Here is a 25767-nt window from a genome sequence, read left to right as displayed (position 1 = left end):
ACTTATGTAACTATCTGTTGTGAATGCAGGTAAACAGATCTACCTGAAGTGTTTCCAAAATCTGTATAAATTTCTGGAAGACCCCAGGCTCAACTTCCATTCATAGGGATCTGTCGTGGTCCAGCTCAGCTTGTCTGAAGCAATATTCTGCTGTTACAGATTTTAAGTACCCAGTAGGAATTAATTGTGCTGAGTTGCTAGTTCCCAGGCTACCATAGCTAGTTTGCAAAGCAAGTAAGTCGCCCCTGTTTATGTACTACATCACTGTAGTGCAGTTTGTGATTAGAAGTTTCTGGGACCTAAGGATGAGTTAGAGATTTTAGTGCATTTATTAGAGCCATTATTTGTTTATATGTTTCAGTCTGTCTTGCTTATTCCACGGACCCAGAACTTTTACCCTTGGATGTAGCTCCCCAAGCAAAGTATGTGGTATTTGTGGTTACAGATTGAGTAAGTTTGGAAGGGGAAAAGGGGAAACCTGGATTGAGAGAAAGCTGATTTACCTACCAAAGTAACTTCATTTATATGAGTCCCATTTCTGGAATCTGAAATGATAGAGGATGCTGGTGTTGGGTCCAAACTGATTGAGGAACCACTGAATTTTCCTCATGAAGTCTGGCCAAAGGAATCAGAATCGTAGAGGCCATGAAGGCAAGAAACCTGAGATATGTCCGGGCAGGTGTCAGAGATTGGTTAGATAACATCAGAAGTTGCTCTTTGTAAAATTCTACTTTTGTTTTGAAGAAAAGCCATCATGAGGGATGTCCAGGAGATACCCAAAGAACACAAACCTGTGAGGTGGAATGAGATATTTCTCTTTTTTCCTCCTAAAGTCCCAGACTGAGGAAAAAATGTTCTTTAGCCAAGCCAGTAATTCTTGAAAACTTGTAAAACAATCTGCAAAAATAAGGCAATCTTCTAGCTATGAAAGAATGTGAAGGCTTTCAACCTGCAGTGGAATGTTAAAAGAACCAGGCATTTGTAAACAAGACAAAGATTACAGCAGAAAATTGAAAATGTAAACCAGCTCAGAAAAACATAAAAATCTTCTGAAATCTTTGAGAACTGGAATGTGATAAGCATCTTTTAACTACAGCAATACTAGAAGACAAAAGTGGTATGTGAGGTGACAGAGACTGAAAAAAAGGCATTTTGAATTTTGGGATTTTTATATGATTTAGAAAAGAAGGACCTAGGACAGGCCTCCAAATTCCCTCCTCCTTTGGTACCAGAAATCCTTTCCCTGTTTGATCTGGAGAAAGAGGATGTTATGTAGTCCAATCTCGCCTACATTCTTACCTGTGGGTTCGGAGCCGAGTCTCGGCTCTGACTCGGCCATACTCTAGCTCGAAGTCTTCAATTGGCTTGTGGCTAAGAGGTATCCCATGCTGCAATGTGCCTATCCCCCAGATCTTGTTTGCCACTCGTACAGCTTGGACGTGGTCTCGCTCTTGGCCGTGGCTAAGTACAATTTTTCTACTTATTTTTTGATTTAGTAGCTCCAAAAGCTATTTTACTAGCTAGTGCGTGTGTTCTGCTTCTGACCAGTTCAATTGAACTTTTCTTGGTATCCCATTTCCCTTGGTGTTTATGGGCTAGGCCCATTTCAGTTAGAGGACCTAGTCCTCCCCTGTTTTTGTTTCTTGTTGTGTAGCAGGTTGATCCCTTCTGTTAGTGGGTTCTTTGTTGTGTGACTGTTGTTGTTCCCCTGTTTCTTCCTGGGCTAGGCCCGTTTAACTTAGAGGACCTAGTTCTCCCTGTGGTTACCCCGCAGTCTCTAGGCCATTTAAGTTAGAGGCTCTAGTTTCCCACACTCTGTTTGGTTTCTGTGGTGAAGGTGCCCCTACCGTTTTTCCCCTGTGTGTGTGTGTGTGTTCTTGCCTTTAACATGTCTAAGGATTCTAAAGAGCACAGGCCTTCGGGCTTCAAAAAGTGTGTTAAGTGTAACAACAAGATGTCTTTGACGGATGGGCACTCTGTGTGCGTGTATTGGTTGGGGGCTATTCATTTACAGGAATCCTGCTTGTTCTGACACGCTTTCAGCCCTTGCGTGCTGCAAGAGAGGAAGAACAAGCTAATATTAAAGGGATTGCTATAACCTTCCTTTGAAGAGGATTTGGAGAGATCTTCCAGTTCCAAGTCTTCTCCTTCCAAACCAGACAAAAAGATGGACAAAAAATCATCTAAGAAACGGTCTCCGGCTCCGTCAGTCTCCTCGGAGCTGCCGGAGAAAATCATTAAAACTACAGTTACTTCTTCGGCTCCACTGGCTTTGGGGCCGACAGAAGACAGTGCGTCAATGATGTCTACATCGGCTCCTGGTTTATTGGAGCCAGTGACAGATTTGTCAGCTTGGAGCCGGTCTCCAGTTTTTCGACCGGTTTCTCCAACTCTTAGGTCTCCCTCTATAAGGAGATCCAGATCCCCGACCATGTCCTCTAGGTCCTCCAGGACACTTTCTGATGACGATGTCGATAGAGTGGTGAGGAAACTGCTCCAGTCATCGTTGCTGGATAAATTGCTTTCGGCTCTGGCCCAGTCAGCTCTGGAGCCCGTCCTCCCTTCATCTTTGGCTGTTCCTCCTCCAGACCTTTCTTCTGAGCCAGAGCTGTTGGTTCCGTCTTAAGGCTCGAGGTCGGTTCCAGTAGCCCCTTCTGGCATCTCTGCTCCAATCTCCACTCCGACCCCGTCGGTGCCGTCCATGGGGTGCAGGATTCACAGTTCACCGGTCGGAGCCGAGAGGGTGGTATTGGGTCAAACTTCTTCGGCTCCGAGCCTTCCTCTCTGTGCTTCGGCTCGGGTGAGCGTAGACCCAACATCAGCTTCGGACCTTAATTCCTCGGCTCCGAGGGTGTCTTCTGCGGTTAGTCGACCTTCGGAGCCGGGGGGGGATCAGCTTTCGAGGTCATGAGGAATGTGCGGGCCAGGTCATCAGCTGCATCTTACAGTACCAACACTCTTCCCCCTCCAGCACTGATACCAGTATCAGATCACCCTCTATCTAGGGACAGCAGAGACCTAAGGCCTCAGGATACCTCCATGAGTGGTCCCCAGCTTTCTAAGGCCTCCCCAGGTTTTTTACCCAAGGAGACACCCAGAAAGAGAGTGTGCAAGAGGAAGTACATTGACTCCCCAAGATGAGTCTCTCACGTCTGACACCGACCTCGGAGTCAGACATGTCCCCTAAGTCATCTTCTGACGATATCTCTTTTTCAGATATCTTGGAAATACTGAGACACTAAATATATACTATATACTAGAGATACTAAAGCCCCTTCTGAGGAGGAGTCGGTGTAACTGAAGGCCTTTGGGTCCCAGCCCTCTGCCTCTTGGGTTTCTCCCTCGTTCAAAGAGCTCCTGGACATCGTTTGTCAAAAGGTGTGGGAAACTCCGGAGACTGTGGAACCGGTCCCTAGGAGACCCAACAAGTTTTTGTCTGCTCCCCCTGATAAAGAATTTCTTACAAAAGGCGTTCCAGTAGATGCCATGGTGGTGGCAGCAGCCACCAAGAAGGAACTTGCAGAAACTTCAACTACCGTCCATCCTTCATCTACTGTCCATCCCCCTAACAAGGAGTCCAGGGCTATGGACATGTATGGGAAGCATGTGTTCTCTTCAGCGGCCTTCACACTGTGGTCACTGAACTATTTATCGCATTGTACACGGCTCCAAAGAGATCTCCTAAAGGAGTTGGGAGATTCTCTACAGGGTAACGTTTCAGATGCTATGGCTCAGAAAGTCAATGCTCAGATGTCTACCCTAAATTCTATTACCAACTCCTCCATGAGGCTGATCTCGTACACAGCCGATGAAGCGAGCAGGGCTGTGAGTTCCGGAGTCTGTCTTAGGAGACACTCCTGGATGTGCCTGTGCAACTTCGCGGAGGCCTTCAAGTCTACCTTCACCAATGTGCCCTTTGACGGTTCACCCTTATTTGGAACCAAGGTGAAGGACACTCTCACTAGGTGCAAGCAGGAAGGAAAAGCCCTGTCTGCCGTGGGAGTCCATTTTTCCATGCCTTCTAGACCTTATCCCAAGGGCCAGAAAGGTGGAAAAATGTGGTTCAGAAAATCGCAGAGGTTTTTTCACAACGCACAGAGTGATTCCCCCTCCAGAGGCAGAGGAGGTAGTGGAAATTCAGGTAGACACCACCCTAGAGGCAGAGGAGGCCCACATAACCAGGGGGACTGTGATTCCTTTTGTGACTCTCCCTACCAGCACTCCTGAGAGGAGGCCCGACTGTGCGTCTCTGGAGCCAGTCGGGGGTCACATTAATCTATACCCAGAAGCCTGGCGAGACATCACCCAAGACTAGTGGGTATTAGAGATGATCTCCAGAGGTTATCATATTCCCCTTATTTCATCTCCCCCTTCAAACAAAAGAATCCCAGACATCCCTCCCAGTCAAAGGGATTCCGAGAGAAGTCCAAGTTCCGCATGGTCACGTTACAGTAAATTCTCCCGTTATTAGGGAAAGATGTGTGGATGTACTCCATTGACCTCAAGGATGCTTACTACCATATAAAAATGGACAGGGCATCCAGAAGTCACCTACGTTTCCAGCTGGGAGCCAGTCATTTTCTGTTTCGCGCCCTGCCCTTTGGTCTCACCACAGCCCCCAGGGTGTTCAAATGCATGGCAGTGGTAACGTCTCACTTGAGATGTCTGAGATTCCAAGTGTTTCTGTACCTGGACGACTGGCTCCTGTCTGCCACCATCAGGCATCTACTACTACAGACCAGGGATGCCACTATTGCACTGTGCCAAAGTCTGGGAATTACCTTGAATTGGGAAAAGTCTGCACTGTTGCCCTCGCAGCGTGTTACCTTTATCGGCGGTGAATTAGACATGGTGCTCATGAGGGTTTTCCTGCCAGAAGAGAGAATTCAGGTTTTACAGCAGTAGGTCTACACTCTACTACCACTGAAGAAGGTCAAGGCAAAAGTGGTCTTCAAGTTGTTAGGGACCATGTCTGCCATGATTATGCTAGTGCCTCTTGCAAGACTTCACATGAGGCTTCTTCAGTGGCTACTTTTTTGCCCAATGGTCTCTTCAGCATCTCCCACTCTTCCATCTTATTGTAATAACTGACAGATGCAAGGAGGATCTGCGCTGGTGGCTTCAGACCAGCAGTCTCAACGCGGGTATGCCTTTCATTCTTCCTTCTCCGATTGCCACTGTGACCACGGATGCCTCCCAGATCGGGTGGGGGGGCATTATCTCGGCAGGACAGTCCATGGCACGTGGCAGGAACACAAGATCCATTTGCATATCAGCGTCTTAGAGATGAGAGCGGTGCTATTAGCGCTGCAAGCACTTCAAAGCTTTCTTCCTCATAGGACAATTGCAATCCACTCGGACAACATGTCAGTGGTCTGGTATCTGAACAAACAGGGAGGAACCAGGTCATATCCCCTTTGCAGAGAGGCACTTCGAGTGTGGCAGTGAACAGTATCTTCCCGGCACTTTCTAGTGGCAATGCACATATTGGGGAAGTCCGACGTGATTGCCAACAGGATGAGCAGAGCTATTCTGATGCCTCACGAGTGGTCCCTGAATGAACAAGTGGCGGAACGGATTTTCCACAGATGGGGTCAGCCTTGCTGCGATCTATTTGCCAACCCCCTCAATACCAAATGCAGCAGCTACTTCACCCTTATTCCCCAGGAGGGGGAAGCACCCAGGGATGCTCTAGTTCATGACTGGCCCTCCGGTCTTCTCTATGCCTTCCCTCCAATTCCCCTGATAATTAAGGTTATTCAGAAAGCACAGTCCTTGGGAAGCAAAATGATACTGATTGCACCACACTGGCCTCATCAGATCTGGTTTCCTTTTCATCACCCTTATCTAATGGATGATCCATGGATTCTGGACCTAGAGCCAGATCTGTTGACTCATATGTCAGGGCAGTTCCACCCCTCCATTCAGGTCCGCAGGTTCACAGCATGGCTGCTCCATTTCCGTCCCTAGTCAGGCTTCATGATTTTTCACCGGAGGTGGTTCATATACTGTCTTCCTCCCACAAGCCTTCTACTAGGAAGATTTATTCCAGTAAGTGAAAGAGATTCTCCATTTGGGCTCATGAAAGACAGATTGATCCCTATACAGCTCCCATCTCATCAGTTTTAGAGTTTCTTTCTCAGCTGTTTAGCCAGGGATCCACTGTGGCAACTATCAAAGTGCAGTTGGCAGCCATTTCTACTTTTCATGTTGCTAATGAACCCAATTTAATGGTGCACAGACTTTGTAGGGCTTTTCTGAAGTCTGAGGAAGCGTCACAAGGACGTGAAAGCACTTACTACCAGTTTTGTTTGTTCGAATAAAGAATTTAAAGTAAGAAGGTGTCGTTGGATTATTTGGATTATCTGCAGCAGTTTGGTGCACTTTTGGATTTTCTGTTTTGCTTTTCTGAAAGGGACTATGCTACTTTGACCTCCAATATTTGATCCTGTAATACCATGGGACCTTAATTTTGTGTTACAGCAGCTTACCGCGCCTCCTTTTGAGCCCGCGGCAACCTGTGACATTAAATTTTTGTTTTGGAAAACAGTCTTTTTGATAGCCATCACTTTGGCTAGGTGGGTATCTGAACTCCAAGCTTTATTGGTTCGGCCCCCTTACTTGGTATTTCACAAGGATAGGGTTTTGCTAAGACCTAATCTTTCCTTTATGTCTTAAGGTTGCTTCAGTGGTCAACCTCAACCAGTCTATTGAGCTGCCTGTATTTTTCCCTGAATTCTCTAACAAGGCAGAATTTAAGTTTCATCAGCTAGATGTCCACAAACAATTGTGTTTCTATTTACATAGAACAAAAGATTTTAGGAAATCTGATTAACTCTTTGTCTCATTTTCAGACAGTAGACTAGGGACTTCAGTTTCTAAAGTAACTCTGTCCAGATGGATTTCTAGCTGCATTTCCTTCATCTCTTCTTTAAATGGCAAGGAATTACCCTTTAAAGTAAAGGCTCATTCTACACATTCGGTGTCTACTTCTACTGCCTTTCAGGCTAGGATGTCTATGGATGATATTTGTGCTGCAGCTACTTGGGCATCTCCTTACACCTTTATTAGTCACTACAAATTGGATCTAGTATCAAGGGGCAGATCCTCATTTGGTTCCACAGTGCTCAGGAGTATTTTCCAGTGAGCCGCCCAAGGTCTAGGTGCTAGGCACGCTGTCCCATGGGTAAGAATGTAGGCGAGATTGGACTACATAACATCAAGAAGTTATGTACTCACCATAACGTTTGATGTATGTAGTCCATCTCGCCTCGCATTCTTACTAACCCACCCACCTACCCCATCCTGGAGGACCTAGAGGTCGAGTCCCTGTTTTCAGCACTCCTTCTTGATATGTTGGGTTGGTTCTTCCTCTCAGCATGTTTGTGTGTGTGTATGCAAGCTCGCAGCAAACAAGATCTGGGGGATACGCACATTGCAGCATGGGAGATGCCTCTTAGCCATGAGCCAATTGAAGACTTTGAGCTAGAGTATGGCCGAGTCGGAGCCGAGGTTCGGCTGCGAACCCACAGGTAAGAATGTGAGGCGAGATGGACTACATACATTGAACATTATGGTGAGTACACAACTACTTGTTCTATAACACCGAGATAGTATTTGATCTAGGATATGATGGATGCAGAGGAATCCCTTGAATAAGAAGATAATAGTCCTACTACCAGTTGTAGCCTTTTTGAATGAATTTTGGAACCTAAGTGTTTGAGGTTATCTTTTTGCCACTGGGGGAAGAAAAGGCCTGGACTTTGGGAAAGCTTTACTGCAATGCCAGGGTTAGAAGGGGAGAAAAACATGAAGGGGCATATAGTCTGCTTTTTTAGATTTTTCCTTCCTTCTGAGAGTATCCTCCGTCCTTTTTTTAAAGCTCCCTGTATAGGTCCCTATTAATTTGATGAAACTTTAGCTTGTCGAACTACAAAAAATCGACAGCTAAAGATCGAAAGAGCCAAAACACGAAAAATGGCCAGCTAAGCAAATTTTTTCTCAAGGAAAGACTTTGCTTGGCCGTTAATGGGAATTTGCCCTTTCCCCAATGTGGAGTGATCTCGGAGTTAGTATATTTAGTTGGGGGGTGTGGGGGGCAAAGCCCCCCACTTAATTCATGTTAAAAGGTTTTTGTTTTGTGTAATGGCCAAGTGAATTCTTTCCATGGGAAAAAAATTTGCTTGGTTGATCATTTGCAGTTTGGACATTTTGATCTTTTGTAGTTTGACAAGCTGAAGTTTTGTCAAATTAATAGGGACCCCCCCCCCCCATCATTGCTTTCCAAAATGATACTTCCCTGCTTCTTTCTGAGGTTCTTTATTTTGTTTCCTATAAAAGGGGCCTGAACTGGAAGGAAAGTTTCTATTGTGTTCTTGCACAGAGGGCTGGAATATATGTTAAACACCTTAATTAACTTTCACCTTTCTTTAGATCTTTAAAGTACCTTAGCAGAAGAAGATCCAAATACCTCTTTATCCAAGGGTGCATTTAGCATCAGCTTAGACATCCTCTGGTAAATTTTGGGAGCATAACTAGGCCAATCTTATCACTGACACATTGCTAGCTGCTCTAGAAACAGCATCAGCAGTGTCATAAGAACATTGTAGAGAGTTTTGGTTACCTGACATACAGAAAATATTAAAGAAATCAGAAGTGTCTTATTCTGTTAAGATGGGAAGTCAGCAAATAACTTTCATATTATCAAAGAAGGCCTGCAAAAACTTAATACGTGTGAACCTGGCAATTCACTGTTCTGAAGGCTAGGGTGGAAGGTGTGTAAACTTTCTTCTCAAACCATTCAAAGGCTTTCCTATCTTTGTCAGAAGGAATAAGGTTAGCTGCCAAAAGATCAGTACAGGGTCTGATAATTTATCAGACTTTTGGAGGCAAGTGGCTGACTGTCAGGCAAAATGCTGTCTGCAAAGAAATCATCCTCTAATGCTAGCAAACAGGTGCAGGTTGAGGAAAACACATGTAACAAGTCACCTTTGCTGAAATTTCTCTCTACTCCTACTGAAATAAATCCTCCTTTCGGACAGTAGTACCAGAATTTGGTGGGGATTCTGAGGAAATAAATTTTCCCCGGAGCCGGATTTCCCGTCCTATGGGGTAATAATTTGTGAGACACAATCAGAATCCAGTTCCTGTCTGTCATATTGTGAAACGACTATGATAGAAAAATCTTTTCCTTTTCCTCTTCAGCTTTAGGTAGGACTTAATGTTAAGATTAAAAGGCTTGAAATAAACCCTTGGCAAACCACAGTCTATTCCACCTGTCTATCTCCTGTGATACAGGAAAAGTGAAGTGCCTAACTTTTTCTTTTCCTGGGAGAAACGTCACCCCCCCCCCCCCAAGAGAGAGAGAGACTGTCTAACCCGATGAACGTTTCCTCAACTGGGAATCAAGCTCCTCAGAATGGCTTCATGTCCACTCCTTCCTACATTGCCAAGAGGTATGGTTCTGTCTTGCCTGAGAAGGACATCTAAGCATCCACAGAAGAGACATGCCTGTATATTGGCCCTTAGTGGCTTCTTGAAGAGAAAGCATGGAGCAGTCCAAAGTACCTGAAATAGACACAGGAGAGAGACACCTCAGCGGCTGAGGCAAAGAGGAAGCTGGCTTCAAGACCAAAGACTCCCATGTAACTTTTCTTTTTGTGGCTCTGGAAGGGAAGAACCGAAGATCCCAAAGCCTGGTTTATGTCTCTACCAAAAGTGTCTGGCAAAGCTGGTAATCAAGCCTTGGTAAGACTTACCTCTTAACTAAAAACGAAATTGTTTATAGTAAAAACTTTCATTGACAACCATCAAAAACACTAATCCTAGGCCCTAATGCTACATTTTGACAGGAAAGTTGTACTTTTTCTCACAATAAATGGTAAAATGGAAGGTTGCTCTCAAAGGGTATTTACCTGCCTCACCTTAAAGAAATGCTAGCCAACTCTAGTCCATCACTAGAAGGCTACAAGGCAAAGTGCACTTTGGGCAAGAAATTTCAGTAGGTTTGGTGCCTAACCACTGACATTATACTACTTTCCTAGAACCGTTCAACAGGTAGGGCACATGGAAGATGCCCTTAAGCTTTGTAAGCTGGCTGATTGTCATATCCCTTAAAGGCTATAACTCGTATAGCTTAGGTTACTGCAACAGTGATCTAATGACGAACATCTGGATAGTTATTCTGAAGAACTCTGGTCACTTTTTTATAATTTAAGGTAAATCTAACTTAACTTTTTAAAATTTTCGTGAGTCTAGATATTCTGAGTTTGCGTTGTCTTTGTGATGCTGTACTTGTGTATTAATAGTATAGCTACAGAACTCTGGTTTAAAACACAGCTTTGCTAATTAATGGTCTTTTGCAATTCTTTTGACTAACCTGAATTTTTGAAGTACAAGTTAAAAAGCAGAAAAGTATATCAAACCTTGTAAGTTTGCCTTGTGTGTTTCTTATTGTCCGAATGTGAAGTAAAAAAATGACATAGTCTAACTCCACATTACTGTTTGTCTAACTCTGCATTGCTATTTGTAACGCTTAGCATAGGCACCAGTGAGAAAGGATACATTGCTTTAGCTCTGAGTGTGAAAACCAAGCCAGGACACTCTTCCTTCCCCCCACCAGTGACGTGCATTGGAATTCTGGCAGAGGCAGTAAGCAGGTACGATTATTTTTTAAATTGTTGTTTATTACTTGTTAGTCTGATAGGTGGACTCATACAGAAGACTCTCTTCAACCATTCTTCATGCCTTCATAGCACAATTAGAATACAGAAGCTATTACTTAATATACCAAGATGTGAAATAAAAATTAGAATATACAGAAGGATAGGAAAACCGTTCTGTATTAGAAGTATAATGAGAATGTTTACTAGAATAATAAAGCAAACCTCTGTTGTTCAACACAAGTCATTTGCAGTCAACAAGTTAAACCTAAGTGGCAAGCTAAATCTAAACTTGCTGCAAATGAAAAAAAAGTAAATGTGCACCAAAAAGTAGAGTAAGTTAGGGCTATTAAGTATGGACAGGGAAAAGAGTTAATGCATAGAAGAGTAGGGAGAAGAAAATAAATGGAGGAGAAGAGGATTAAGCATAAATGATATAGCCGAGTAGTGAATAGCCAGGTCAGTAATTCAGATAAAAACTAGAGCCATTGGTGATTAGATTAGCAGTTCACCTGATGTGTTTGTTTCTTGCCCCTTTCTTCATGTAGGAAAAATATTTTAGTCTGAATTCATGACATTGAGTAAACGTTAAAGTTCAAAAGTAAGGCTGCACCCAGTTCCATTGGAGGAGAAGGTTATATCCTCAGTTTTCAGGTGGGTGATAGGATATAGAAAACCGATTTACCCCTAACATCAGAATACAGAACATGTTGTATAGAAGACAGGAAGTGTAGGGTACTAATTTAGGCTTGGAAATTTTCAGGTCAAGAGTAAAGTACTGTGTCTGCTTTCTTTATTTAAGTGGAAGCCATTTTGCTTTTGCTAATTTTTTTTATTGATGCTTTTTCTGTTATACCAGCAGAATAAATACACAGATCTTATTTTGAAAGGGTTGAAGGGAGGCAGTGTTACCACCAAAATCATTAATGAGGGGAAGACTGTATTCAAACTGAGAATTAACTTCTTTTATATTTGCTTCTCTTGCATCTAGCAGAAACACAACAGAAGGTGGAAAGGTTGAGTGTTTTTATTTGTCATCTTTATGCATTTGTTTAACAAGGTAAGCCCATAGGACTCCTGTTTCGCTTTTTAGGGGCAACCTTTGAGCACTGTCTGGTCAAGTAACTTGCTGAGAATCACACAGTAGACAAATGGAAGTGGAAGGACTCAAACACTGTATCTGTGATTACAAGAAGCAGTTTAACAGGTTAGAGCCTTAATCCTGTGCACTAACTGCTAATCCGACCCACACTGTGCTGAATGGGTTTAATTCAGAGTGGGATTGGATCAGATCAGAACCTATGGTATCTAAGTTGTTATCTTTCCTATAGAATCCCAGGGACTAAAGATTTCAACTGTGTATAGAACAGACAGTGTACACTGTGTTCCTAATAGCAATATCTTTTTCAACATTAACTTGAAGCAGTTTAGCTGAGCAGCAGTTTTATAGTTCTTATCTGGATCTTCTTTGATGACAGTTGCTAATTTGTTTGCGCCTAATGAGAACTAGAGAGCAACAGCATACATTATACAGGTCAGAAAAGTAAGTGCACTAACAGACAGAAAATTGTAACAGGGCAAGAATAGATCCTTGTGGTATACCAGAGTGCAAATTTCCTGTGGAAAAAAGGGAGTTAACCAGTTCTCACAATAAGCAATGACAAAACTTCGGATAACACTGTTCTATCCTTGTTCCTCAGTTGTACTGACCTTTAGAGTTACAGGATGCCCAGTATAAAGGCATTAAATAACAAATGCATTAAAGCAATCAATTAGCCATTTGTGACAAAATCTGTAGTTGCATACCTTTTGTACCTATCTATTATGATTACAAATCCTAGTCACCTCGTCTGTCTGATCCAGCTGACGGGCCTTTAGGATGCTTGTCTGATCCAAGCTGGCAAAACTAATGCTCCTGCTTCAATTTTATTCCTTCCTATAATGCACCTGTGGATTAAACTACCCCAGAGCTTGGATTTGCCACCGCATTATATGTAGGGTTGTCAAACTAAGAGCTCTTCCTCTCTTTTTGGCATTTTTATAGTTACATAATTATTATAAATAATATGCTATATATGTATGTAAAATGTTCTGATAGCTTGAAACTTAAAATCTTATTTTTTCTTGAGCTTCTTTTCAACTTTTTCAGTACTTTTTCCTTCAGCCTTGACTAGGCCCTGGGCTGGTTGAAGATTATTATTGTTGTTGTTGTTATTATTACTTTTTAAAAATGTCTAAATTTAATAGGCAGTAGTGAGGCTAGCTTTTCCTCTGATTTTTGGTAGTGGGTTCACTGGTTAACATAGCTATCATTTTTTTGTACGTGTCAGAAGAAAAATTCAAACGAGTCACATCTGCCTCAGGTGATGAAAAACTTCTTTATTAGCGGCTAACCAGATTACACATCATGTTGGCCAAGATGATCTTCTCCTCTGGTCAACTTGTTTACTGACATCAACTTTTATACTGCAAGCAAAACAACTTTTTGTTACATTTCTGACCGTTGACAGTTGGCTATGGAAAAACACCTGTGGTAAACATGTTTACTACAAATCACCTCAAACCAACAGTTAGTACAGAATGTTCAAGAAGCACAGAATATTCAGTTCAACAGTGGTAGCTCAAATTTTCCAGGACACACAGCCTGCTTCAGTAAATTAACTCTTACTCGGCCGTGCGTCCTTATCCCAGGCTTCACTAAGCTATAACCAAATCTCTTTATTCTGAAAAGCAGAAAACAGTTATTATTCAGGTTTATAAGCAATGCTGCATTTTGTTAACAGATGAGGCCCATCTTTGATAGGCATATCCCAACAAATAACATGTTCACTTTGCAAGAAGAGGAAAAAGACAAATAACAGTACGTTTTAAAAACTTTTCTCTTAACATTTCCCCCTGAAAACACTTTTTATTTGTCTTTTTATTTCAGCAATATATGGTAAAAACTAAGTTTTTTTCTTTGCATACATTACTTCATTGGCAAGACAAACTTTTAAACTTCAAAAACATTTGCAAAGAGTCACATTTCAATGCATTCACTTTCACCAGTCTGTTGCAATTGCTGGTACATCGTCTTCGTAATAGCAGTATCAACCAGTCTTTGTAGAAGACCTCTGATACAGGGTATACAACAGCAACCACATACCACCACGATAGCCACAGCGACTCCAACGGACACCAGGAAACTGCTGATGAGATGACTCCATTTTCCAAACCACGCTTGTAGAAAGTCTGTAAAGGGATTATTTACCCCAGAGTTCTCTGCCAATTCTTCGGATAACATTTCCAAACCTTTCAAAGCTCGAGTGATACTTCCGTCAGGCAGTGTTGTTTGGAATGTACGTACAACAGAAAGTCCCAAACATCCTGCAAACTCCTCCTTCTTTGGCCAGGAGCATATCCAATGCAATTCGATTCTGCCATGCCACCTGCGAAGTGGCCTCTAGTTGTTCAGCAATTCCTTTCAATGCATCTTTGGTATAGTTCACAAAACGCTGCTGGTTATAGTAAATGTAGTCGACCCAGTCCACATTCTTATTAGGTTGAATCCAGACAAAGATGGATGTAAAACCAGCTGCTATTTGGTTTATTGCTTTGTATTCATCAGGTACGCCTCTTGGTACGCCAATGCTATAGATGTAGACACCGTTATCAAAGGATTGCTTCGGTGCCTCTCTTTTTCTCCTACTCAACCACTTCGGCTTTATTTCAGGTTCTCTTACGAAATTGCTTGCTGGAACTGGGAAAATGTAGAATGGCAGAATTAACTTTACAAGTGCACAAGTTCCCTTCCAGGGAATCGTAAGCCTTGATCTGAGTTTGTTGTCTCCACACAACCACCATACGTCTGCTAAACTATGAGTTTGGTTCTCCAGAAATGGATTCTCATTGCCATTCACAGTAACATTGCAATAGTTCCATCCCATATTGCCATAATTCTTCCCTGTGCCATCTCTGGAAATGCACATATACGAACCTGGATAGGAAATCGCTGCAGACGGTTTCTCAACTTTGCTTATGACTGGAAAACGCTGAGTTTTATTTTTGCATTTATCTTCAGTTTTGTTGAAGAATAATTTTAACAGACACGTTAGGTTACCTTCATCTCGCATCAATGGTACTATCGCTAGTTGCTGTTTGCCTTCAGCACAAGAAACACAGTTCTCACAATGTGCCTCTCGGGTACTATATCTAACCCAAGATAACCATTCATTATGGTGTACGAATCCCATCTCGAGTAACAACTGTTCTTCTTCTGTGAAGGCAAAATCTGCTTTAATGTAGTGCCATCATCTGCCTTACATGTCCAAGTACCACAAACTAAATGCCAATCTGGACCCAGGATTTGTCGCACTACTTGTTCTACTTCTAAACCATTTAGATGATAACTTAAATGCATACCAACTATGTCCTCAGAAAACTTTTGGAAATTAACCTTGGGATGAGGAATACCATCTGTAGCTCGTTTTATATCCTCTCTAGCCCAGGGACGATAAACTAAAATAGTTGGCTCTTGTCCAACATCCCCTGCTTGTGGGTTTGCAACTTGTATTAAGGGAAGAGCTTCTGAGTAGTCAGAAAGTTTAATGGCCCAATGTCCTTGCCCTGCTGGTCCTGACCTTAACTGCATAGGTTGGTCTACCTGTTGCAAAGCAACCTTGGGTACTACTGGAATTTGCGGGTAAATTGGAGGGGTCACAACACTTCCTTGAGTAGCCAATAACCCACCCTGCTGTACAGATCCCACATCTTCAGACTGATATTGAGGAGGTTCCGCCGATACGGCAGCAGCAGTTTCCTCATACGGTGGGGCAGTTGCCTGCCTTTGTACCACACAAACTGTATGCTCATCCTCCTTATCTAAAAATAAAGCTACTTTTCCACTTGGCACCAGTGATCCCTTTTGATTTATTTTTTTCTTTTTCCTGGCACTGTTTTTCTTTTATAGCTCATTTATTTGCCTCTTCTAACCATTTTTGTGCTTGGGGAAATCCCAATTGTCTTTGCTTTTTAGTTCTAGTTCCTGCATCTCTTTTCAAATCTCTAACCAATTTTGCACAGGCATTCTTATTCAGTGTACCATCAAAATCATATTTCAACTTCCACTTTTTCAAAAATTTAACATTATTTTTGTTTAAACCTTTCATATACTTAGCATCAACATTTAAACAGACATCACTCTCACACTTGCAGCAACTCGAACCCATGTTTTCCCTAGATTTCTTACTTTAGGACTGTATCAAAGTTATTTTACAGGGCTTATTATAAAACGGGGCTATCTTAACGGGTGATCCTAACAAAATAATCTTAACAAGTAATCCTACCCACCCTTAACTAAAAATAAAACCCTTGTCGACAAGGTTAAATTAAATTAAAAGAAAATTTAGTTTTCATCCTACCTGAACCAGATGAGACTCCGTTTCCCCTTTTCATTCAGAAACCGTCCCTCAGATTGGGATCAGAGAGCGGTCGGCCTCCTCTCAATGACAAATCAGTCAGAGGGCTTTCAGTCGAGGGAATCTTAAGATGAGAAACCCTCACCTGCACAGGTTTTTCGGTCTCTCTGTTGGTCTGATTCATATCTTCGTAGAGGTTTCCGGTCCGAAGGACCAAAATGTCAGAAGAAAAATTCAAACGAGTCACATCTGCCTCAGGTGATGAAAAACTTCGTTATTAGCAGCTAACCAGATTACACATCATGTTGGCCAAGATGATCTCCTCCTCTGGTCAACTTGTTTACTGACATAAACTTTTATACTGCAAGCAAAACAACTTTTTGTTACATTTCTGACCGTTGACAGTTGGCTATGGAAAAACACCTGTGGTAAACATGTTTACTACAAATCACCTCAAACCAATAGTTAGTACAGAATGTTCAAGAAGCACAGAATGTTCAGTTCAACAGTGGTAGCTCAAATTTTCCAGGACACACAGCCTGCTTCAGTAAATTAACTTTTACTCGGCCGTGCGTCCTTATCCCAGGCTTCACTAAGCTATAACCAAATCTCTTTATTCTGAAAAGCAGAAAACAGTTATTATTCAGGTTTATAAGCAATGCTGCATTTTGTTAACAGATGAGGCCCATCTTTGATAGGCATATCCCAACAAATAACATGTTCACTTTGCAAGAAGAGGAAAAAGACAAATAACAGTATGGTTTAAAAACTTTTCTCTTAACAGTATGTACTGTTTTTCTACTAATAGAGAAGGATAAGTAAAAAAAAAAGGACAACAGCTTCCACAAGTGCTCCAAATGCAGGCATAAAATCTCATCCCCCCTCCCAAGGACACCCATTAGTTGTGAGTGGTGCTTCTGGTGGTGGAACACCTATCTGCAGACTGTTCATCTCTAAAACTTTTGGCCCATGGGCCTTATCAGACCATCAAAACAAATTGTCAAGGGTTTGCTGCCTGCAGATCCTGAGTCTGACAAATGAAAGAGATCAAGAAAAAGAGAAATTCAAAAGAGACATGCTGACAAGGATACTTGGAAAAGAAACTCCAATGATGCAACTATATTCTTGGCTCCAAAGACTGTTCAGCCAGAACCAGCCCTACTGGCACCCAAAAGGGAATTGGGTCAAACATTATCCATGAAAGAATTATCTTGGATCCCATTTCAGCCACTTTCAACATCATCCTATTAATTCTTCAAGCCCTTCAATGGTTCTGCAGAGGTAGATTAGGATCATATATTGAGGGGCTTTCTTAAAGACACAGATTGAGATTGGTGTCCTTCCCTCCTTCACCCTTAGTCTCAGGGGCAGAATGGGCAGACTTTTCATCTCCCGTTTTAGCTCTTCCCCAATCCACTCCTCAGTAAAGTTGGCTTTGAAGACCGTTCTTCCTTTACCTTCCAGCTTGGCCCTCAGGACACTGGATCAGTCACACTCATTCTATGTGAGTCACTGTACCAACATCTCAACACTGGGCTTTTGACTTCATCCTCAGACACATCCTGCATGCAAGAGAAGGCACCTCAACTCTGTAACAGAGTCTAACCCTTAAGATGATAAGAGATGGTTCCCTGCAGTCTCCTCCTGAAGAAGCCAACTTCAGTCATGCCTGGCTTTGCCTCTACAACTTTGCAGATAATTTCAAAGCATCTTTTACAGGTGCCCCTTTCAAAAGATTCTCTCAGCTTAGACCTTATGTCAAAGATAAAATGCAGAAATGTGAACAAGATAGGAAGGCACTGTCTTTTGTAAGAGTCAAATTTCAGAACCCCAGTGATCCATACAACAGGAGCCAAAAGGTAGCCAAATCTCTGTAGTTCAGGAAACCCCCCTTCAACCCTTTGACTCCACTTCTGAAAAGGGTCGCCATTTCAATGGTCACCCCTTCAGTGGATGCAGACCCAAAGGTATAGGTGGTCTGTAAAACCAGGGATACCATGAACTTTTCTCTGGCAGACAGTCTAAGCATCCCTGAAAGACTGCCCAAATGCTCCTGTATGGAGGCATTCAAGGGATCATTTATCCTCTTCTACACAGCATGGATTACCATCACACGGGATTCTTGAGTAAGAGGGTTAAAATCCAGAGACTAATACAGTTCTATTTTCATGTCTGTCCCCCTTGCCAAACTGTTGCTGCCAAACATACCAGTTCTTCAGTAAAAAACATCTGAAAGAGAAATAATTTCTCTTCAAAATAAAAGTTATCCAGGAGGTCCCACCAGACTAGATAGGGTCAGGTTATTCAAGATTCTTTTCTTTTCCAAACAAAAACAAGGACCACAAGCCAGTTCTGGACCTCAGCTATCTAAACACTTTAACAGTTCAGGATGGTTATGGTGCAAATGATCTTGCCTTGTCTGCAAGCAAGCAATTGGATGTGCTCTCTAGATCTACATGATGCTTATCTCCACATCGGAATAACCAGAACCTCCTTGAGATTATTTCACTTTAGTCTAGGAGCCAATCAACCCCCCCCCCCTCCCCAGTGTTCACCAAGAGCATGGCAGTATTCATAGCCTATTGTTCCTTACAAGGGATTTGTATGTTTCCATACCTGAATGGCTGGCTTCTTGCTGCCATGAGAAGGGGGTCCTTGATCACTGCCAGAGACTACTTGTTACATCTATGTCTGTCCTTGCGCGTATCAGTAAATTAGGAAATAAAAGCTGGAACCTACTCACAGTCCAGTTCATAGAATGATACCTAGACACAACAATTTACACAGTATCTTTACCTATGTACAGAGTTCAGTACCTGCAAAATTTAATCCATAATCTTCAGTTTCACTCTTCACCAGCGGTGCTAGCCCTCAGTGTTCCAAGACTTGTGACTTCATCCATCCTCATGGTACAATTTGCTCACTATCATATGTGGATACTTCAGTGACTGCTTAGAACTCAATGGTCTCAATTTTCATACAGTCCTTCCTCTCCAATAATTATCACCAACTTTTGCAGAGTTCAGTCACAATGGTGGCTGACTTTCCCATGCATTCTGGTAGGGAGACTCTTTGCTATGTCCACTTCAGCAAATGTAGCCACCATTGATACCTCCTCCTCCTTAGAGTGGGATGGGAGAACTTTCAGGGGAGGATAATCCAAGATACATGAAGTCAGTAAGAGGCCAACCTTCATATCAGTGTCTTGGAGGTGAGCGCAATCTTTCTTGCATTGCAGGAACTTCAGGACTTCACCCCTTCAGGGGGGATTTCCTTCCAGACCAACAATAGCATGGTCATATGGTGCATCATGGAAGAACCAGATCTAGCCTTCATGCTGAAACCTTGAGGATTTGGTTATGGGTAATTGCTTTGCATCACTACCTGATAGCAATGCACATTCCTGGGGGAACCAACCATCTTGCCAAACAGACTCAGGCCATTTCAGATGCCTCATGAGTGATCTCTTAATCCAGTAATAGCTCAACATATATTCAGTCATTGGAACAATCCTTACTGTGACATTTTTTGCCTTCCCGAACATCACCAAGTACAACAATTTCTTTAACATGATCCCTCCAAAGGAACAGTCCCCTGAGGAATGCACTAGTCAGGCAGTGGTCCCTTGGGCTTCATTACTTGCCCCCCCCCCTTACCTAGAATTTTGCAGAGGAGATGCAAAGCCACAATAATTTTCTTTGCTTTTTACTGGCCTAGGCAAATTTGGTTTCTGATGCTAAAGGGCTTGCCTCTGAGAGCCTCCCTGGCCCCTACATTCCAGGATCTGCTATTTTACCCATCAAGATTTCATTACCTGGACCTACACAACCTAAAGTTAACTGCCTGGTTTCTCCAGATCCCATAATGGCCAATGACTCTTCTTTGTCACAAGGTGTGGTTCATATCTTTCTGCATCAAAGAAGAAATCTATGTACAAACATTATTGCAACAAATGGAAACATTTCTCCATTTGGGCAAAACCTCCTACTGCTTCTCTTCATGAAATTCTTCTCTTTCCTACAGACTTGTTTGATTCAGTTTTAAGTTGCTCAGTCTTGAAGGTGCAGTTAGCTGTAATTCTCATCTTCATAATGGATTTCATTCACAATCCAGAGCTTTTCTTAAAGCGGCCATTCTGCTCTGTCTTCTGGTCAGAAAACCAGTATCTCCATGGGACCTTAATTTTGTCCTCGACACATTGACAAGATCCATCTTTGAGCCAGCATCATCCAGTTCTTTGAAGTTTCTCTTCTGGCAGACTTTATTTCATGAAGTAATCACTTCTGCTAGCTGGTTATCAGAGTTACAGGCACTGCCTTCCTCTTTTCCTCCTTTTCTTTACCTAATCTTCCATAAGGACAGCCTCACTACACACTAATCCATTCTTTGTTCCTAAGCTGGCATCCAAAACAAATTTGAACCAGCCTGTACACCTACAAGTATTTTTTCCTAACCACTCTAATAAAGGGTCATACACATTCCACACCTTGGATGTTCATATACAACTGAAATTTTATCTGCACAGAATTAAACACTTTAGAAAGAATTCTTAGCTGTGTCCTTTGCTACAAATTGACTTTGCTCCAGAGTTTCCAAAGTCTCCCTATCCAGATGGCTTTCTGGTTGTTTATTCAGTTCATAATCATACCCAAAACTCATTCTACAGGGTCTGTTGCCACTTCTACTACCTTCCTTAGAAAATCTTCAGTTGATGAAATCTATGCTGCTGCTGTAACCTGGTCCCTGTTGGGCAGTTTCACAAAGCATTCTAAATGGGACATCATTTTGAGGTATAGACCTTCCTTTGGGGCCACTAGCCTCAAAGGTTTGCCGTCATGATACCGCTCTGGTAGTTTGTAGCTGGGGATTCTGACAAATCTGTTGGATTAGATGGATAGAATGAATTAGAAATGGTAGTGATTTACTTTTTCATAATGCTGGATAGTTTCATCCGTATGATAGAAATCTCTCCCTCCATCACCTTCCAAATTGTCATTTATGAAGGACCTAAAGGACTATATATGCTCTTCTCCAATACATTTACCATAGGCCATTTAAATTTTTGGCAGCAAACTCAATCTGAGGTAGCTCCATCCACAGTTGCATTTTAGGGGAGAAAAAAAGTTAAAGAAGTTCAAGGCAGGACTTCTAGTTTTACCATCTGCGAGCTAGCAAACAGCCTGAAGAGCCATCAATCATCAGATTGATAGAAGGGCCCAGTATTATGGTAAGCACATAAATACATTTTTCACTACATGCGTTATGATACTTAGCTAGACGTATTGTAAGTAGATTGCAAATATGACATGACATGCTTTTGTCATTTCCACTTGAAACAGGTTGTGGCTGAAAAAGATATTTTAATAGCCCACTCATCTCATGCAGCTAAGATAAGAAATAAAGAAAGAAAAGGCGTAAGAAAATACATAATGCTCTGGAGCAAATGAAGCCTAAGATAAGGCAAAATCATAAAAGACCCTTCCAGTTCAGTTCTAAATTAAGAAGCCTAGGAGTATCAGTTTTATATTTCAGAATAAATAGTATTTCTTTATTGCCTAAAATGTTTTACTTTCATGACATCCTGAATATTTAAAGAAATGTGAACTGAAACAGAATACATTACTTAAGATGGAAACCTTCATCGCAGTTCATGAAGTGTGCTGCATCAGAACTGAAAATGTTGCTCTTAATACTATCCTTCCAATGTTGTTGTAATTTAAATTTAAATTGTCTTCCCCAATGTATATAAAGCCATATGGACAGGTTAAAACATAAATTACCTGGTTATTAGTACAACCAACTTCCTGTACATTTTAAAAATAAGTAGTAATAGTATGTTTTTTTAAATAATATACTGTTGTGCTTACAGTGGCCACAGAGGGCAGTGCCCTTTTTGGTGAGGAGAGTTGAGCAACATCATACCCCTCTTTAAAGAGGCTGCAACCTCAGTAATCTGCAGTAGTCTTCCTCTTTCTAAAAACACATTTAGATAAGTGTCAAAAAGGTATTCAAATGCTGATAATCTTTTAAAATACACCAGACCATCTTCAGTCTAACATATAGAATAAGAAGAGATTTAATTTCATTTCACCAGTGAAAACCAGCACTGTCAAACCCCCCATGCCTGTAACCACAAGGTGAAATTTTGCTTGAAGAACACAGCTGTATCCATTCCTACCATATCCTCAGATACCTGACCAAGCTATCTGTCAGTCACTGTCAACATTAGTTAACTAGGAATGTCGAGCTGGGAAGTCACATTTTCAGTGGGAGTTTAGGAATCACCTAAACTACTAAATAGTCTAATCTTCTGCAGACATAATTGAATACCTCCAGAATCAAAAGTTCTGATTAATTTGGGTTAACTTTTTCTCTCCCCCCCCCCCCCCCGGCTGACTCTTGGCTGCCACCCGTTTCTCTCCTCATTCATCAGATCTACCAAATCCACCTTAGCTTTCCCCAGGCTCAGCTCCAACCCACTTTGGGGACCAGTGAGGAGATTGAAGATGCTGGTATAGCATTATACTCCTGCTGGGGAGTGTGCCCTAACCTCCACCACCTCCATGGCAGCATTGCAAGGTCCACAATGGCTGCCTTAAGGAGGTGTGTCACTTTTGAATGCATGGGTAATCTCCCAGCCAAGAATTCTACCGTTTGCAGCATGGACTTGCCAGAATTTTAATACTTATAAAATATTTTTTATATAATTATTTATAAAACAATATGCAACCTTTCCAAGTTTAACCCAGAAACGTTCATTACTACACTACCATCTTAACTGGAACGTCTTAAAAATCCTCCCCTTAGACGATGCTGTAAATTAATTCAGTACACTTTTTCTAAATATCCTAAGTACCTAGAAGAAAGAGACTAAAACAAATAATGCAATTTGGCTATCCAACAAAGAGTAAAATGCTAATACAGGATAGACAAAAAACATGCAAAGAATGGCAAAAATATAAAACACCTCAATATTTTAAAATTTAGAATGCTTCGCAGTTGTACTTTAAGAAGCTAATAAATTAGGACAAAAATATATACTATAATAACTTTCATAATAATACTAAACACAACCCAAAATAATTTTGGGCATTCATTAAATAAATCTTACATCCCTACCAAAAATTTAACCCAAACCCCTCTCCTGATAACATATCACTCAAAACTGCAAGGAATACATTCAGCTCTAGATGGTATAGCATCTCTAACCAAGGACTCCTTGGCATCTAATTCCATCCCTGCCCAACAGCTACATATCCCTGCATCCAGTTTTCACCTTCAAATCTGTTTCCATATCCTATATAAAACTACTCTTAAACTTGAGCTGTGGTCATCTTCAGCTGATGACCTTCCAAGTGAGTACCTAAAAACGGCAGCCAGTAGCATTGCCTATCCTGTCTCAATCCTTATAAATAGGTCAGTCCAAGAATCCCATGTTCCCTATCTCTGGAAAAGTCACACATTATCCCTCTGCACAAAAGAGGAAATTCACAGACATTAGTAACTTAACATTGATATAGGTATAATCTCCCCTCGCCAAAATATTTGAAAGCTGTATTCAAAACCAGTTGTTAGACTACGTACTGCAGACAAATTGCTATCCCCTACACAACATGGTTTCCATTCTTTCCATAGTACTAGCACTGCCCTTCTAATTTATATAGATAATTTCAGTAAAGCTAGAGATAACTTCAAACTTGTATCTTCCTTATTTATAGACTTGTCTAAAGCCTTTGATAGTTTCACAGGAAACTTCTACTTCAGATGTCCTCACTAGGTCTCTCTCAGCCTTCTCTTCTGTAGTTAAAAATCTACCTGTCCAACAGGCATCAGTCAGTAAAATGGCACTCCACACTCTGTTCTTACCTCCCAGTCGCCACCGGAGTACACAAGGTTCTTGTTCCCTCCACGTTTAATGTTTTCACCAGCACCCTCTACACATCCACACAACAGGCCACCCTAAAACAGTACACAGACGATTCCACTCTGATTTGCACATCTGACAAAATGACATACCTCAAAAAAATTACTCGGGAAGCTTTAACAGCCACTTAAACATGGCTTGATAACTCACAACTCACGCTTAACCAAAAAAAAAGACCAAATTACTACGTTTTCCCCATATCCCTCGCTCATGAAAAAAACAAAGTTTAAATCCTCTCTCCTAATAACACAACTATTGACGTCACTTCTAATAGCAAATTATTAGGGGTGATAGTGGATAATAAGCTTACACTCGACCTGCATATACAAAATTGCATAAGAAAACTCATCAAAAACTAGGGATGCCTTACAGAGCCATAAGCTTTCTCACCAATGCAACTAAAACTATGCTTGCCACTACTTATCTCCTCCTCACACTTCTTTATGGTGTGCCCATCTTTATTATGCTCCAGGCTTCACAAAACTTAAAACCTGAACAATGCTATAAAAAATTGCTAAATTTGCAGCAAACACCCCTTTCAGAACCCACCACTGTATAGCACTAAAAAGCCTAAATTGGTTAGAGCTGCCTCTTCAACTAACATCCACAGCCTTTGATCCCCTATAAAATTATCCAGCATCCATCTGCCTACCCAGCACGAAAAAACGTTCTATACAACTGTGTTCCCAGTTGGTCATTGCATTCCAGTAGCCAAAAACTCATGTCTGTCTACATGCCTATCATATCTGCTGGGCATTGCCTGCACTAGTACAAAGTTGCTAAGGCCTGGAACTCCTTATCCTACAGGTCAATACCCTCCTATCTTTCAGAACCACTCTGAAGGACTTCCTAGCTAAAATCTGTCTCTGTTCTTTCTCAAAACCAGGATAAACTATATCCCTAAATGTGAACAAGTACCTTTTCATTCCTTATACCTCCGTAGTCTCCTTTCTTCACTTCTGTCAAATTCTCTTCCCTGACTTTCTCTGTACATATACCTTAACCTTGTTTTTCCCCTCACTTCATATTGCAATTCCTGTTTGTATTAGACTAACCTACCTTTAATTTCTCTACAAACTGTCTAAAATGTCTATAAATATTAAATAATGGTCTTAATACTTGTATTGATTCTTAAGCAATATTTTTATATTATCACTGATTTGTTATAATTATTTAAACTGCAGTTGTTTTTGTTTTATTTTTGAAGATTGTAAAATTATTGTTTTTAAGATGTTTTGTAATAAGAGCTTTTCTCCCTGGGCCTCCCCTGAAAATGGGCTTCTACCCAGTCAGACTTTGCCGGTAATCAAATGTCAATAAATAAATTAATACTGCTACAGTTAGCTTAGGCAGCCTCCCTCCGCCAGGATGGGGGAGGTGGTATTCTCCACTCACTTACACCTTCCCCATCCAAATTCCTCCAGTGCTACTCAAACACGGGTCATATGGGACACAGTCAGGGTTTTATTCCTGTCTGCCATAGGCTTGGGTTGATTTTAATTAGTCTTAATAGCAGAAGTGTGAAACATGATCCTGTGATTCTAACACTGTCAGAATTGCAGTTAAATTTTCATTGAATTCCAAAACTGCTTGTTACACTTTTTGATGTGTTTTGCATGTGGCTTTGCCTCATGTACCCCTTCAGTGTGAGATCCTTTGCCTCTGTCTTTGCTACTTTTGTACATTAAGTCTGAGATTGCTGTACATTAGGGACAATGCTCTGAGATACAGCAGCCTTTAAATGAGTGCATATTTCCCTTTATTAGCACATGAATTCTAGCTGTTG

The 25767-nt window shown here is 41.6% G+C and overlaps 1 protein-coding gene across 3 annotated transcripts in view; it reads left to right on the top strand.

The window, feature by feature from the left end:
• The window catches only part of PM20D1 (peptidase M20 domain containing 1), a 486974-nt gene that overhangs the window by 184456 nt on the left and 276751 nt on the right, over positions 1–25767 (top strand). For all 3 annotated transcript variants that reach the window (XM_044076838.1, XM_044076837.1, XM_044076839.1), the window contains one exon: positions 10539–10658. In XM_044076838.1, the coding sequence (XP_043932773.1) occupies positions 10539–10658 (120 nt within the window). The remainder of the gene's footprint in view (positions 1–10538; positions 10659–25767) is intronic.

Source organism: Protopterus annectens, chromosome 7.part0 (genome assembly GCF_019279795.1).
Source record: "Protopterus annectens isolate FY-2018-M chromosome 7.part0, PAN1.0, whole genome shotgun sequence".
Lineage (NCBI taxonomy): Eukaryota > Metazoa > Chordata > Ceratodontiformes > Protopteridae > Protopterus > Protopterus annectens.
This window is presented reverse-complemented; position numbering and strand designations above follow the sequence as displayed.